A 16,641-nucleotide genomic window follows, 5' to 3' on the forward strand; every position below is an offset into this window, starting at 1 on the left:
GGGGGAGATTATGTGAATTGTGCATTCTAGTCCATGCCCCACAAAAAACCTTCCTCTAAATTTAGTGCTCCAAGGAGACACATCATGTTTCTCCTTCACAGACCCCACCTTGCGAAAGTCAGGCCTCAAAGATCCCTGACCTTTGGTGTTCTGACTGTTGCCGACTTTTCCACCTCCATCTCCTGTCACTCACCCAACCGGTCTTTGAGTGACAAAGTGCCTCCGTGCCATCAGCACACGCTGTTCCTGCGGACTGGAAGCATCCCTATCTCTTGCTCGCTGGCTGATGAGGGCTCAAACATTGCCTCCAGGAGCCTTCCCAGAGGCTGCAAGGGTTTGGCGCTCTCTCCTCAGCATTTCCACAGTGCCTGTTCAGGCCTCTCTTTGGACACTTATTAGACGCAGGTACTGCTCATTTACAGGCTGGCCCTTCCGGTTTATACACATGGAGAAGGAGCTGGAGAGATAACAGGTGATACAGCAAAAAAGGCCAGAGGCCAGTACTGTTTTCTGTTCCCCTCTGTGGCCCCAGTGCCTAGCACAGGTGGCTCTCAGCAAAGTTTTTCCTAAGGAAGGATTGTCAGGGGTGGAGATGGGTGGAAGGAGAATGGTCACACTCAAAGCTACCGCTGTTTGAAGCAAAAAAGAAAAAAAGTTGCCAAGCTTTATTTAGGTTGCAGTGGTCACAGACAACGCATCTAACTCTATATCCCACCCCACCCTACTCGGCCCCCTGCACAGGCTCAGCTCCCTTTTCCCTCCAGTCTCACTTCTTGTCCTCCTCCTTCTTGTCCTTCTTGCCATCCTTGGTGGCCTGGGAAGCCAGGGAGCCCATGGCATTTCGAATGGCCTCATTGTTGGGATCCACACCTGGAAGGTTCTCCAGGACACTCTGAAGGAACTCGGGGTCCTGCATCACATCATAATCATCCTCCTCCTGAAAAAGGGCTGTGTCAGCTCGGGGCAGCGGGGATAGGCTGTCCGGGGAGCAAGCAAGTGTAGGAGGATGGGAGCGCACCTGACTGGGGGTGGAGGGCACCTCTGGCCAAGGACCAGAAGGAGGATTTGGGAAGATACCCAGCGCCTATACACAGTATGAACTCAAACATTTATTTTCGTTTAGTTTTTCGGCCCCACTGGCGCGGCTTGCGAGACCTTAGTTCCCCGACCAGGGATCAAACCCAGGCCCCCGGCACTGAATGTGCCAAGTCCTAACCACTGGACCACCAAAGAATTCCCCCAAACATTTATTACTGACCGATTAGAGGAGAAGCCTGAGAACTCTGCTTTCTGAGCTCAAAGGATAAAAACAGATGCCATCACCTTTAGGTTTCCTGCTGTCAGACACCCACTCTCCCCCTTTTTTCCTGGACCTTTTCTTCACCCTCCTGGGAAGATGATAGCACTGAGAATTGTCCAGACTGCTCCCACCAGCAAGGAAGGAAAATTACAAAATACCAGGACACCTCTCCAACTCTGGCCACTAGCATTCTTGCCTTAGCAAGGTTGACATACAAGGAATGTACATCCATGTGTTTCTTTCCTTCTGCTCCTGCAAGAGCTCATCTATGAAACCCCAAGAGAGGAACAGTCCCAGGCCTAGTGGGCTGAGGATCTGAACACAAGGGGATTTTAAGCCTGATGGGGCAGGGAGTTATTGCTGGCCCTTACCTTGGCAGGCTCAGATGTGTCCATGGCTGAACTGGCATCAATGTCAGCTGATTCTGCCTGGCCAAATTCTGAGGAAAAGAGGTCAGTCCGTTCAGTTTCATGTCCTCACCCAATGTCTCCGCCTCAGCACAACCACCCAGGTTCTGGCTCACCTGCGCCCTGGAGGGACATCTGCATGGCATATGCAATCTGCTCTTCCTCGGTCATACTACTTAGGTCGGGGAGCCCCGTGCGGCCAAACTCCTGCTGGCTGATGGTCATCTTCAGCAGGGCATCGTCTGAGTCTGGGAAAAGGGAGAGAGCGGCGGGGTGGAACCATGCCATATTCCACAAAGACCCACCCCCAAGCCCACGCGTTCCCACACTGCCAGACCCCCCCACCCCCATCTACACCAGGCCTCCACGGAGCACCCCGCAGTCCCGGGACTTCAGATTCCACCTCTTTCACCTTCAGTCCCAGTCGTAGCAATTCCGGCCTCAGCGGCAGAGGCGGCAGCTGCCCGCCGCGCCTCCTCCTCCTGCCGCTGCCGCTGCTCTTCCATAGAAACACGAAGGGCCTGGCCAAGGGCAAGGGAAGTCAGACATTCTCCAGCCCTGGGCACCAGGGAAGGCAGCTGGGGAACGCAGCTGAGGGGTGGGAACAAACCGTAAAGGGGGAGCTTCTGGTTTATATACATGGGGAAGGGGCTGGAGAGATAACAGGTGATATAGCAAAAAAGGACGGACTTGGGAGAAACCTGGGGTTTAACGGGGAGAAGTGAACAAGAGAGAGTCTGACATTGGTATCCCTAGAGATCAGACAGAACTGTGGGGAAGAGGGACCAAGAGGGGCTCTGGGAAAACGAGCAAGGGTATTAGGACTGTCTAGCCCTAGAGAAGCTATGTGCCGTGTGGACCAGTAGAGGAGGACAAGGAAGGTCCCCTGAGGTCAACATTGCTCACCAAGGCCAGCTCAGGATCAGCACTGGGATCCACTCCAAATTCAAAGTCACTGGCACCAAGACCCAGCATGGCACCGCCTTCCCCAGCCAGAATTGGAGAACTGATGAGGGCATCAGCCAAACTGGGCCCAGGAGGCACTGTCACCAGATGAGAACCGGTTCCATCTTTGCCATTCAGTGTGTTTACAAAGGCGGTCAGCTTTTCTGTGTTCACCTCCTGGGGAGGGAAGAACATAGGAGGCTCTCCTTCTCGCCCTGCCCCCCATTCTCTGCCATGTCAGCTCCTGTCCGTAGCTACTCTCCCACATGCAGACACTCCTCTGGGTAAGGACTGTTCTCTGTTTACAACCACAGCAGTCAATGCCTCCCAAATGGTCCTTACTCACCTCTTCCCCAAAATTGATAATGTCAACATTTACTTTCTCCTTCTTGAGGCGTTTAGCCAGTTTCACCAGCTGGGAAGAAGGGGAGAGAAATAAGGAAATCTATTCCATACCACGATGGGAGATGACACACCTCACAAAAGCATACAGGAATTGGTAGACCTCTCCAAGGTCCCCCAACAGAAACACTGAATTCTGCACATCCTCCTTTCCCCAAAGTGATGAACCCAATGCCTCTCTGGCTCTCCTAGGGGCCAATAGACCCCATTCCCAAACATGTGGTGCCCAAATTCCCCAGTTATCACTTGGACTCACATCCTTCTCATTGTCCTCCACGGGGCTTCCCACAAAGGCAATGATTCGCATCTTGTGATTCTTGCCCTGTCGGTGCTTCAGGGCCAGCTTGAAAAGGAAGAGGAAGTTCCTGGAGTCAGCCAGAGGAATCACCCAGCTCTTTCCTGTTACTCTGCTCTTTTTCTATGGCTTCTGTGTACCTCGAGCCTACCATCATGCTCACACCAGGTCTAAACCCCCTCCTACACCCTTCCCTTCTTGCTGTGCCTCTCCGTGGATAAGGAAGAGGGGTTAATTCTCAATTCTAGGGATGTTTCCCTTCATGATCTTCACCGATCCTGGGATTCATCCCATCATATCCTTTCTACTCCTTTCTCTAGGTCACCTCTCCTCCCTTGCGCTGGTTCTAGCTCAAGAGTCCAGGGGAAAAATGAACAAGGGTGGAGGCAGAAGCCCAGAGCAAGGAGGAACCACCAAAGGGATCCAACAGGACTCACATGGGCCACGCGGATGCCAGTGCAGAAGGTGATCTTGCCTTTGGGTTGGACAGTGTGGAGCTTAGACAGGATGCGGCCGGTGTCAGGGGTGAGTGTGGTCAGCACTTCACAGTCACTGGGATGTGGGGAAAGCACCTTCTGTGATTTCAGGTCAGGACAAGTGCCTCCAAACTGTGTTTGACTAATCTTTTCTTTAGGGATCTTGATAATAACTGTAATCTCTATTTTTCTTAATCAAATATCTTGTGTTTAGAGAGTGGATCTTATAAGTTCTCATCACAAGGAAAAAAATTTGTTAACTATGTGAGACATGGGTATTAATTAAACTTACTGTGGTGATCATTTTGCAATATACATATTTATCAAATCATTATCTTGTACATCTTAAACTTCATGTCAATTACATCTCAATAAAACTAGGGAAAAACATCTAGTGTTTAGACATGAAACACAGAAAATAAGAAGTGGTTGATTTTGTGAGAAACTTGCCCTCTTCCTCCCAATATTTCCCCCAACCTCTCTCATGTCATCTTGCTCTCGGAGCCCTGGGAATCCTCTACAATATCTGGATGCGCCTTCTTATCTCTCCTACCCTCTCCATTTCTAGACCCATTTTCTAGCTAATAACATGTATATCGGGATGGGTGGTCACTCGTTTGAGGATTATCAGTTCCTAAAACAAATCACTTTTGGGGTAATAGGCTGTGTGATATACGCCCTGGGGCTCTGACCCAAAACCGCTTTTTACTGCCTTTAAAATACACTGTGGGAACTTCCTTGGCGGTCCAGTGGTGAAGACTCCGCACTTCCACTAGAAGGGGCAGGGGCTTAATCCCTGGTCAGGGAACTAAGATCCCACATGCCGCTCAGTGCATCCAGAAAAAAGAAAAAATACACTGGGAAATTTTACCCCGGGAGATTTAGCTTCATAACTGTATTAAATTCAGGTTAATATTAAAAACAAGTTGCTGTTTATATTTATACTGAACAGTGAAGAAGGCAGTCTAGGAAGTTCTCATGGAAGCCTCATGGAATCTGCAAAAGGGTAGCTACCTGGGCACCACAGTGGGTCACATACAGAAAACACCCCCGCCTCCCCCAAACCCCTCCTGCTCTGCCCCACGTACTTGGCCAGTGTGATGAGGCCCACGTTGTTCTCAGGGTTGCTACGGGTCTTGGAGTGACAGACTATGTTGACGGCATCCTGCTGGGCCTGTAGCCGGGTGGGTAGGAAGTCCCCGTTCCGCATATACTCGCTGTTGTCCACGCTGTCAGATTAGGGTGAAGGAGGAGAGAGAAGACACACTGTAGGATCTGAGACATCCTCTCCAGTTCCAGGGACCCCCACCTCCTTCAACAACTCTCCTGTGAGGGGCACTGTCGTGTATGGCAGCGGCTCTCAGTCTTTGCGGAACAGAGAATCACCTGCAACCTTTTTTCTTTTTCTTTTCTCTTTATGCAGATGACCAAGCCTTCTTCTAGACTTACTGCCTCAAAATAACCAAAGGAGGAAAAACTTTTTAAGTCTCCACAAGTGATAATGTAAGTACCCAAGGCTGCGAGCTACTAATGTACCACAACCACCTTCTTACAAGGTGCATTAAGTGTTATTAATCATGGTTATGGAGGAACATGTTGTCTGCTACTAAAATAGGAGTATTCCAAAGGTAGGCAATGAAGAGGGCAACTTAAAAATATTTGTAAAATACTTGTAAAATAATACACACTTGGCAGCACTGAGTGCAGGAAGGCACAATGTAATTATCTGGTTAAATGTTTAACAGCTTTGGCAGCTGGACTGAACTGCAAAAATGAAGTTTCAGGGCTTCCCTGGTGGCGCAGTGGTTGAGAGTCCACCTGCCGATGCAGGGGACACGGGTTCGTGCCCCGGTCCGGGAAGATCCCACATGCCGCAGAGCGGCTGGGCCCGTGAGCCATGGCCGCTGAGCCTGCATGTCCGGAGCCTGTGCTCCGCAACGGGAGAGGCCACAACAGTAAGAGGTCCGCGTACCGCAAAAAAAAAAAAAAAAAAAAAAATGAGATTTCATAGATTTGGGGTTCTCGCCTACACTCTCCCTGCAATTTTTCACAATCGCGAAGAATCCAAATAACATGAAATACAAGGGCCAGCTTCCTGGAGACCAAAAGAAGGCAGGTAAGTGAAGCAGTTATATATCCCAGCAGAGAATCAATTCTTGATGAATTGAGGTCCCTTAGAACTCCAAAAGGAAGCAGTGTCCTCGATGTGACACCTCATTTCTATTGGCAAGCAAAATATGGGCTTGGGGGCAATTTTTTTTCTTTACTATCCTTCGCCTGGGAATAAATACAAATCAAAAGTGACGAAGAGGGCTTCCCTGGTGGCGCACTGGTTGAGAGTCCGCCTGCCAATGCAGGGGACACGGGTTCGTGCCGCAGAGCGGCTGGGCCCGTGAGCCATGGCCACTGAGCCTGCGCGTCCGGAGCCTGTGCTCCGCAGCGGGAGAGGCCACAACAGTGAGAGGCCTGCGTACCGCAAAAAATAATAATAATAATAAAATAAAAATAAAATAAAAGTGACGAAGAGAGGTAATTAAGAAGCTACTGGAAGACAAGTAGAAAGGGAGGGAAGGGCAGTGTTCAGGCACAGGCTCAAATCTCCACTCTGCTACTTACTAGTTCTGTGATCCTGAGGAAGCTACTTAATTTCTCTAAGATCCAGTTACCTCATCTGTAAAATGGGTTTTATTATACCTACACTCACAGGGTTGCTATGAGGATTAAATGCATGGAAAGCACTTAGCACAGTGCCTAACAGTAAGCATGAAACACAGATTAGTCCTTATAGTGGAAATTCAATCTATATAAAGGAGGTCAAGGGCAGACTCTACTGACCATGCATTACATTCTTTTTTCCCTGATACACCGTTTCCAATTACTTTCCCAGCAGGGAAGTAACTGCCTTTCTAGCTTCAAATACAGCAGGTGAGTCCAAATATAAAAACAATGGAAGCTTTGAGGATCATCCAGATGGAATAGCTAAGTATAAAGACTGTGGGGGGCTTCCCTGGTGGTGCAGTGGTTAAGAATCTGCCTGCCAATGCAGGGGACATGGGTTCGAGCCCTGGTCTGGGAAGATTCCACATGCCGCGGAGCAACTAAGCCCGTGAGCCACAACTACTGAGCCTGCGCGTCTGGAACCTGTGCTCCGCAACGGGAGAGGCCGCGACAGTGAGAGGCCCGCTCGCCGCAACTGGAGAAAGCCCTTGCACAGAAACGAAGACCCAACACAAACAAAAATAAATAAATAAAATAAAATAAAGACTGTGGGCAAGACCAGCAGATGGATGAGGGCTGGAAGGAAGGTGTCAGAGGAAGCGGGGCCTGAGAGGGAGGGAGAACTCACAGTGCAGAACATGGCGGTAGTTCTCACACTGTCATGCGTGCATCAGAACCACTTGGAGGGTGATGGTGGTGCTGGCACTGTTAAAAACACAGATGCCTTCACAACTATGTATGCATCTCCAAAAAGTGTACTATTTAATTTTCCCAATGTTGAACTTTATATGAATGGAATAATATATGTATTTCCTGTGACTACTTTTGTGCAATGGTGTGTTATTTTTCCCAACAAAAATTCATATCAGGGCTTCCCTGGTGGCGCAGTGGTTCAGAGTCCGCCTGCTGATGCAGGGGACATGGGTTCGTGCCCCGGTCTGGGAAGTTCCCACATGCCATGGAGCGGCTGGGCCTGTGCGCCATGGCCGCTGAGCCTGCGCGTCCGGAGCCTGCGCGTCCGGAGCCTGTGCTCCGCAACGGGAGAGGCCACAACAGTGAGAGGCCCACGTACCGCAAAAAAAAAAAAAAAAAATCATATCAAAAAGGGCTTATGATATTATTCAGCTATTCCATAAAGCCTTCATTTAAAAAAAAGAATACAGATGCCTAAACTTCCCTGGCTGGGTGTCTGATTCAGAAGATTGAGAGTAGAGTCAAATATACACAATTTTTTAATAAGCTCCTCCAGTGAATTCTGATGCACAGCAAAGCATGAGAAAAGGAGTGGCTCTCACCGTTATTCTAAGGCCGGGCTAGTACAATACGCCACCAATACGTCTCTCTGGACCTAATCTTTCCTCCTATACGTCAAGCCAGATCAATATTCTTAAATTCCATTTTGTATACAGCTCTGCCTCGACCAACCTCAGAACTTTTTCAGTAGTCCTGTACTGAAGGGTACAGGACGGAACTCAACCTCCTCAGCCTGACATTTGTGGTCTTCTACCTGGTTGTATCTACCTTTCTCTAAAAAAAGGAACTACCTTAAACCAACAACCTAATAATAAAGTCATACTAGTCTATTTCCTACTTCCTAAACATGCCTTGATAATTTACACTTCAGCAGCTTTCTTTATGCCCTTCTCGCTACTCGTAATGGCCTCTCCTTAACATTTGTCTAAGTCCCTTCAAGGCCCTTCTTAATTTCTTTCTTGAGGACTCAAGTACCATGGCAACTAACAGATGTACAGTGCTGTACAGTTTACAGACCACCACGACCTACATTTTGCCTACTTGTGCTACAAGTAGATGTTACTATTATAGTCCCATTTTATAGATAAAGTGAGAGATTTACTACATTCTCAAGAACATGCAGCTGGTAAGTACTAAAAACACAGGTTTTTGGATTCCAAATCCTGTCCTCTTTCTACTCTTAATATGCTCTCTCCCACAGGCTGCCATATTTAGCAAACGAAAATATAGGACTCCCAGTTAAATTTGAATTTCAGATGAACAATAACTTTTTAGTATAAGTATGCCCCACACAATATTTGTGACACACTTATAGCCACTTTTTGATATTAAAAACTATTGTTTATGTGAAATTCAAATTTAACTGGGCATCCAACATGTTATCTGGCAACGCTATCCTCCCGGCAAAAAGAAAACTCCTAGGTGTCTGTTCCATGCAATTGGAGATTTGTGTGTGTTTGTGTACTATTCTGTTTTTATTCTATGCTCACACTTAGAAGAAACTCTTGAAACCTTGCAAAAGTTTGACTTTTGCAAATCAGACTTGCAAATCTGACTCCCAATAGCTACTCAGCCATGTCTGAGACTGATGAAGAGAGCTAGCTCACTGGATAAGAGCCTCTGCGTCAGATAATCCTGGGTTTAAACCTTGGCTTCACCACTTAATTAGCTGTGTGACTTTGTATAAGTCATTTAAAATTGCCGAGACTTGGTATCCTCATCTGCAAAAGGGAGGGATGTTCACCTTGAAGTACTGCGAGGTTTAAGGCACATAAAGTAAATTAAATGTCTGACACTTAGAAAGCAAGCTATAAAGAGTACCTCCGAAGATGATAGAGGGAAAGGCAATGGAGTTAGAGACTGAATGGGGCGGGGAAGGGATTTATCATCTCTCTTTCTAACATCCATCATTCTGAGAAGAAGAGAGAAGGGCAGAAGACTATCACGATGAGTCCGAGAAGGACTCTGGCTAAAGACAGGCCTGAGCTGGGCTAGAGAAGACGAAGCTGGAATAGAGAAAGGCAGCAGGGCCGATCAATGACTGTCCGCGGATTGAGAGTTAAGGGGAGTACCCCGGGCCTGTCCTCCGGGAACTACCTCCGGGGCCCCGGGATGACTCAGGGAGTCGATGGGGCTCCTTCCCTCCCGGCCCAAGGCCTCATCTCGCCCATCAGGCGCGCTCACCCACCCGAGGTCCGCCCGGCCTCCGAGCTACACGTGCCGCCGACCCAGTCCCGCTCCCCACAGGGGCCCGAGGTAGCTCCTCACCAGACCATAGTGCTTTCCAACACCATCTTGCCGCCTTCCTGCCTCCCCGACCGGTTCTCCTGGACCACCTAACAACAACTCCTCCAATTGGCCCAGCGCTCATCACCAATCACTGATCTCAGCTCCGCCAGCTGGTTCCGCCTCCAATCCTCCGCGTTGCGTTCTGGGAGTTGTAGGCGCCGCCAAAATAAAAGGGACGTTTCGGGCGGGTGGGTGTTGGGGGAGAGGCGAGATAACGTGAAAAAGAGGGTCCCACCTCCACCTGCCCTGCCGTTCAGGTTTTCTGGTGGGGTTCCCTGCCGACAGGATCTAAGAGAAGCTGTGGAGGAACCTTTGAAAGTTCTGTGGCTATGTCTGTTCCAGCATTTTTAAAAAGTGGTGGGATGACTAGTGACTTTCCAGCTCACTGTGTTCCCCATGGCACTTTGTTCATCAAACTACTAAGCCCTTATGCCCCTGAATTGCATTTGCTTGTGTATCTATCTTTCCCACTGCATTAAGGCAGGAAAGGTGGTAATCTCTGCTATCCCTGAGTCCACTACATAGCCTGACACATGGTAGGAATGCAGAAAAAGTTTGACGAATCAGTAATTTTAACTAATCTCCCAAAGAATGGGAGACAACCTAGTCAACCGTTTTGGTTTCTTAATCAAGAATTACATTAAAAAATGCCTTGGCTGGGAATTTCCTGCAGTGGTTAGGACTCTGCGCTTCCACTGCAGCGGGCACAGGTTCCATCCCTGGTCAGGGAAGTAAGATCCCACATGCCACCGCGCGCGGCCAAAAATAAAATAAACAAATAAATGCCTTGGCCTACCTTCCCCTACACACACACACACACACACACACACACACACACACACACACACACACACACACCCCAAAGTAAAACCGAAAATTCCAGGTCTCTATCTTGAAGGAAGCGGGGAAAGGAGCAGGGGACCAAGGCATGACTACAGAGATGGTAGATAGTAGATGGAGCTGGCAAGTGTGTTGTAGATATTACCTAACGGATATGTTCAAAAGTTATTGGTAACCATCACAGCTGGTAGGAGTTAAATCTCTGTATCACTAGAGAAAAAAAAAAAAAAACCAAAACCTGTCACTGTAACCATAGACAAGGATAGTAGACAGCAAAGGGAAGAAAAATAAGAAAGCACAGAAAAATAATTAGTGACAAGTTCAAACATAAACAAAATATTTTAAAAACAAGACAAGAATTACATTTTTTTGAAAAGGAGCTACACGATGTAGAGAACTTGGAAGGGAGCATAATAAAGTCTGCCCTTGTGGAGCTTGTATTCTATGGGGAAGGCAGATAATAAACCAATAAGTAAATATATTGTCAAATGATAAAACTAGGATCGATGTGTTTTCCTTTTTATATAAACAGAATATTAGGGAAGACTTACAGTTGAAAAGAGACCTGAAGGATACCTGGGGGAAAGAGAAAGTGCAAATGAGGCAAGAGTGTACTTAAGACCATGAAGGCTGGAGTAGAGGGAGAGAGAGAGAAGAAATGAGGCCAGAGAGGCAAAGGGAGTGGAAAGGTTGAATCATGTACAGTTGCAAAGATTATTTTAAGGACTCTGAGATAGGAGCTGTTGGAAATTTTCAGAAGAGGATCACTCTGGCTGCTGCATTGAGAACAGACTGTGGGGGGAAAAGAACAGGATATAGACCAGTTAGCAGACTACTTCAGTGATCAGGTATGCTGGTGGCTTATTGTAGGGTGGTAACAAGACGTGAAAATAGTGACATATGGATGGATTTTGAGTATGTCATACGATACAAAACTTAGAAAATTTGCCAGTGGATTTGTTGGAGGATGTAAGAAACGGGAGTGTTAAGGAAAACACTAGAGTTGATTCTAAGCAACTACAAGAATAGAGGCACTATTTCTGAAGATGGGCTAGGAGGGGCAGGAACCAGAAATTTAGCTTTGGACATGTTAGATTTAAGATGCCTGTTAGACACCTAAATGGAGATGTCAAGTAAGTGGGTAGATATATGAGTTTGCAGTTCAGAAAAACGATCTGGGCTGGAGATAGAAATTTGGAAGTTTTTAGCTAATCATGAGGTGACAGGGGTGTTTGACAAATTATACAGGGCCTTTAAAACATTACCTAGGGAGTGAATGTAGACTAAAAGAAGGGGGCCTATGATTGAACCCTGGACATTTCAACATTTAGAGGTTAGAGAGGAAAGGAGGAACCAGAAAAGAGGATGGAGATGGAGCAGTGTAGCACCTTGGTAAGGACAACCGGGAGAAAACACATAGTATCCCAGAAGCTAAATGAAGAAAAGTATTTCAAAGAGCAATAAACTGTCAGATGCTGCTGACATGTCAAGTAAGATGAGGACTGATATATTTAGCAACACTGAGGTCATCAGCGACCTTAATAAAAGATGTTTCAGTTGGGTGGTCAGGGTAAAAACTTGGAGTGAGTACAAGAGAGATTGGGGTAAAAAAAACCTATCTGTAAAAATTCACTTCGGGACTTCCCTGGTGGTCCAGTGGTTAGGACTCTGCACTTTCACTGCCGAGGGCACGGGTTCGATCCCTGGTCAGGGAAATAAGATCCCACAAGCCGCACAGCGCAGCCAAAAAAAATTCATTTGTAAGACAATTGGCTAACATTGACCACTGCCTGGGTATTATTAAGGAATTATCAATTTTTAAAGGCATGATAATGTTGTTATGTTTAAAAAGAGCCCTTATCTCTTGAGTTATATATATTGAGGTATTTATGCATGAACGGATATGATGTCTGCGATTTAACTTAATCCTTTGGAGGTGCAGAGAGAAAGGAGGGGTGGGGTAGAAAGTATACATAAAACAGATTGGCCTTATTTGTGTTGACAATTATTGAAGCTGGGTGATGCATACATGTCAGTTTCCTATACTCTACTTTTGGTTTGGAAATTTCCATAATAAAATTTTTTGTAAAAAAAAGGGGAGAGGGCTTCCCTGGTGGCGCAGTGGTTGAGAGTCCGCCTGCCGATGCAGGGGACACGGGTTCGTGCCCCGGTCCGGGAAGATCCCACATGCCGCGGAGCGGCTGGGCCCGTGAGCCATGGCCGCTGAGCCTGCGCGTCCGGAGCCTGTGCTCCGCAACGGGAGAGGCCACAACAGTGAGAGGCCCGCGTACCGCAAAAAAAAAAAAAAAAAAGAGAGGAGAAATTAGAAATAACTCATGCTCTTTAATGAACTTTTAAGAAGTAATTTTACAGGAGATGATATTGAACTGTTTTTGTGTCTTTGAAAAACTAAAGAATGAACAGCTTGGTTTTTTTTTTTCCTTTAAAAACAAGACGCCCCTTTATTTTTTTTGGCTGTGCCATGCAGCTTGCGATACCTTAGTTCCCCAACAAGGGATCAAACCCGGGCCCCCTGCAGTGGAAGCGCAGAGTCTTAAACCTGGACCACCAGGGAATTCCCAAGAATGAAGAGGATAATCTGAAGCCTATTTTAACTGGCTAATCTTTGTTTAAAGAGTGAATGAGACTCCAACTGCGGTAAATAACTTTCAGAATAGCTGAGACTGACATGCTTAAGAGTAAAACATTAGACCAGGATTTCCAGCTTTATAATCCTATGGTTTTGATTTCCCTCATTTTTGCAACAGGCCCTACTTGCATCTGAATACAGATGGCAGGGTACAGCTGCAGAATAAGTGGTAGCTGCTACCCACCACTAGAGGGACCCTCTGACCATCTAGTGCACCCACTCAGCAGCTGCCTGAGTATGTTGAAGGGTGACGAGGTATGCAAAAGCTTTTAAGTTTCATTAGGTCCCATTGGTTTATTTTTGTTTTTATTTCCATTTCTCTAGGTGGTGGGTCAAAAGGATCTTGCTGTGATGTATGTCATAGTGTTCTGCCTATGTTTTCCTCTAAGAGTTTTATAGTGTCTGGCCTTACATTTAGGTCTTTAATCCATTTTGAGTTTACTTTTGTGTATGGTGTTAGGGAGTGTTCTAATTTCATTCTTTTACATGTAGCTGTCCAGTTTTCCCAGCACCACCGATTAAAGAGGCTGTCTTTGCTCCATTGTGTATTCTTGCCTCCTTTATCAAAAACAAGGTGACCATATGTGCGTGGGTTTATCTCTGGGCTTTCTATCCTGTTCCATTGATCTATATTTCTGTTTTTGTGCCAGTACCATACTGTCTTAATTACTGTAGCTTTGTAGTATAGTCTGAAGTCAGGGAGCCTGATTCCTCCAGCTCTGTTTTTCTTTCTCAAGATTGCTTTGCCTATTCAGGGTCAGTTTTTGCACAGAAAAGGAAAACATAAACAAGATGAAAAGACAACCCTCAGAATGGGAGAAAATATTTGCAAATGAAGCAACTGACAAAGGATTAATCTCCAAAATTTACGAACAGCTCATGCAGCTCAATATAAAAAAAACAAACAACCCAATCCAAAAATGGGCAGAAGACCTAAATAGACATTTCTCCAAAGAAGATATCTATATTACCAACAAACACATGAAAGGATGCTCAACATCACTAATCATTAGAGAAATGCAAATCAAAACTACAATGAGGTATCACCTCACACCAGTCAGAATGGCCATCATTAAAAAATCTAGAAACAATAAATGCTGGAGAGGGTGTGGAGAAAAGGAAACTCTCTTGCACAGTTGGTGGGAATGTAAATTGATACAGCCACTATGAAGAACAGTATGGAGGTTCCTTAAAAATCTAAAAATAGAACTACCATACGACCCAGCAATCCCACTACTGAGAAAGCCATAATTCAAAAAGAGTCATGTACCACAATGTTCACTGCGGCTCTATTTACAATAGCCAGGACATGGAAGCAACCTAAGTGTCCATCGACAGATGAATGGATAAAGATGTGGCACATATACAATGGAATATTACTCAGCCATAAAAAGAAACAAAATTGATTTATTTGTAGTGAGATGGATGGACCTAGAGTCTGTCATACAGAGTGAAGTAAGTCAGAAAGAGAAAAACAAATACCTTATGCTAACACATATATATGGAATCTAAAAAAAAAAATGGTTATGAAGAACCTAGGGGCAGGACAGGAATAAAGACGCAGACATACTAGAGAATGGACCTGAGGACAGTGGGAGGGGGCAGGGTAAGCTGGGACAAAGTGAGAGAGTGGCATGGACATACACACACTACCAAATGTAAAATCGATAGCTAGTGGGAAGCAGCCGCATAGCACAGGGAGATCAGCTCGGTGCTTTGTGACTACCTAGAGGGGTGGGATAGGGAGGGTGGGAGGGAGGGAGATGCAAGAATAAAGAGATATGGGGATATATGTATATGTATAACTGATTCACTTTGTTATAAAGCAGAAACTAACACACCATTGTAAAGCAATTATACTCCAATAAAGATGTCTGCTTTTTTTGTTTTTAAAAAGAGTGATGAGGTAAGGGTAGCAGAAAGATCATTTTTTCCCTACCACATGTTCAGATTCAATTCCTTTTTGGGAAGAAGTCTTCTCCTTACCCAGCCTAAAGGAGGGCTGAGCCTGTGGCTTAAACTCAAATTCAAAACTTTGAGAATACCCAATTCCTCCTTTATTCCAATTACTTGTTCTATCATAAAGTTGTTTTCCTTTTTATTACCATCACAATTCTCTCCCTTCCTCTCCAGTTGATACCACCATCATTCTAGACGCACATCACCTCACACCTAAATTATTACAATCTAAACTGTCTGCTTTTTCTATCCACTGTGATAGAACTTTGTCAATAGATTAGTTTCGGAATTTTGTTTTGATCATGTCCCACTTACGGACAAAAATGTTCTATCCTTCCCCATTGCCTAGTTTAAAATAAAAATCCCTCAGCTTTTATCAGTCAGGTTTCCAGTGTTGCCTCCACCTATACTTATTCCAATATTCTCTCTCAGGTCTCCCTCCACCATTGCTTTCACCATGATCTCTTCCTTGTTCTCTAGAACAGATCATTCTCATACCTCTAGGCCCTTGTGCTCAAGTGAAACTTTCCCCAACACTTCAGGCCCACAATAACCTCTCATCTTCTTTGACCTTTATATGCTGTATCACTCTGAATCAGAGAACTGAAATCCTTAACTGTATCACATCTAACATGTTGTTTTTGTGTGCACGTATGTGTGTGCTCCTCCTGGACACTATAAACCCTTGAAGGTCAATTACTTCTTTTGACCTTCAACTGTCCAGTGCATTCATGGCTCTTGCTCATTAGCTGCTGCATAAATATTTGTAGAATGACCTTAACAAGGTAGGGAATAGTGGTGTGGAAAGGAACATTTTTTAGTTTGTTTCTCTCCAAATCTCCCCCACCGCCTTAGAACATCCCTTTTTGTCTAGTTTCCCATTCCAGTAAAATAGCCTAAGCTCAACCTCACAGAAGAGAAAAACACATAGCTGAGGAAAGCAGTCTCTATGCTTTTCTAGGAGTGACAGACACCCTGGGGCCAGGTCAAGGGAAGGAAAGGCAGAGAATCCTAGGACCAACCAACCTCAAGCTTGCTTTTCCCACTGTCCCTCTCCTTTCCTCCTAAACCTGAGTAGAATTTTGAGCTATGGGTCCCCAAATCCCTAGGCAACAGACCCACATTAATTCCCTTCCTATTCATTCACAGCTTTTCCTTGTCAAGTGTAAGTTGTTAAGAGGGAGGAGGTGACCAGAAGGTAATCAATGAAGCCATTTCTCTCAGCCTGAGTTAGACTGAAATTGGAGTGAGGAAAACTGGAAAGGATGCATTTGTTCAGGGTAACATGAACAAAACTGAGCCTGAGGTAGGAGGGTGGAGCAGATGGTATATGAAAAAGAACCAGGAAGAAGCAAGAAGTCTAAATAACTGATGAAAGTTTAATACATTAAAACCAGGTATTTATCACTTTTATATTGTATTTGCCATTTCTGAACAATACAAAGTAGAGGCAAATAGTGACACTTCATAAAAATGTTGATTCCCCATTCCCTTCCCTAAGACCCAGCCTCCCTCAAATATTCCCTCCCACCCCCTACAGAACTCTGTCCTGAATAAAACACTTAAATACATCATAAATAGTAAATTATGAAAAAAAAATAGCAAGA

General features: G+C 45.6%; 1 protein-coding gene across 2 annotated transcripts; it reads right to left on the bottom strand.

Annotated features, from left to right (window-relative positions):
- Positions 1-632: 632 nt before the first annotated feature.
- On the bottom strand, positions 633-9,620 carry PSMD4 (proteasome 26S subunit ubiquitin receptor, non-ATPase 4). 2 transcript variants are annotated; one of them, XM_082832376.1, is made up of 10 exons: positions 9,565-9,620; positions 4,914-5,054; positions 3,787-3,901; positions 3,311-3,397; positions 2,999-3,067; positions 2,614-2,829; positions 2,120-2,228; positions 1,824-1,955; positions 1,672-1,739; positions 633-937 (listed from the first exon to the last, which is right to left on the bottom strand). In XM_082832376.1, the coding sequence occupies exons 1-10, from the start codon at positions 9,588-9,590 to the stop codon at positions 767-769; spliced, it is 1,134 nt and encodes a 377-aa protein (XP_082688502.1). In that variant the 5' UTR covers positions 9,591-9,620; the 3' UTR covers positions 633-766. The 2 variants fall into 2 exon arrangements, with proteins under 2 accessions (XP_082688502.1, XP_082688501.1); XM_082832375.1 differs by having other exon boundaries at positions 2,111-2,228.
- Between the last annotated feature and the right edge of the window lie 7,021 nt (positions 9,621-16,641).

Source organism: Leucopleurus acutus (assembly GCF_964270905.1).
Source record: "Leucopleurus acutus genome assembly, chromosome: 2".
NCBI lineage: Eukaryota > Metazoa > Chordata > Mammalia > Artiodactyla > Delphinidae > Leucopleurus > Leucopleurus acutus.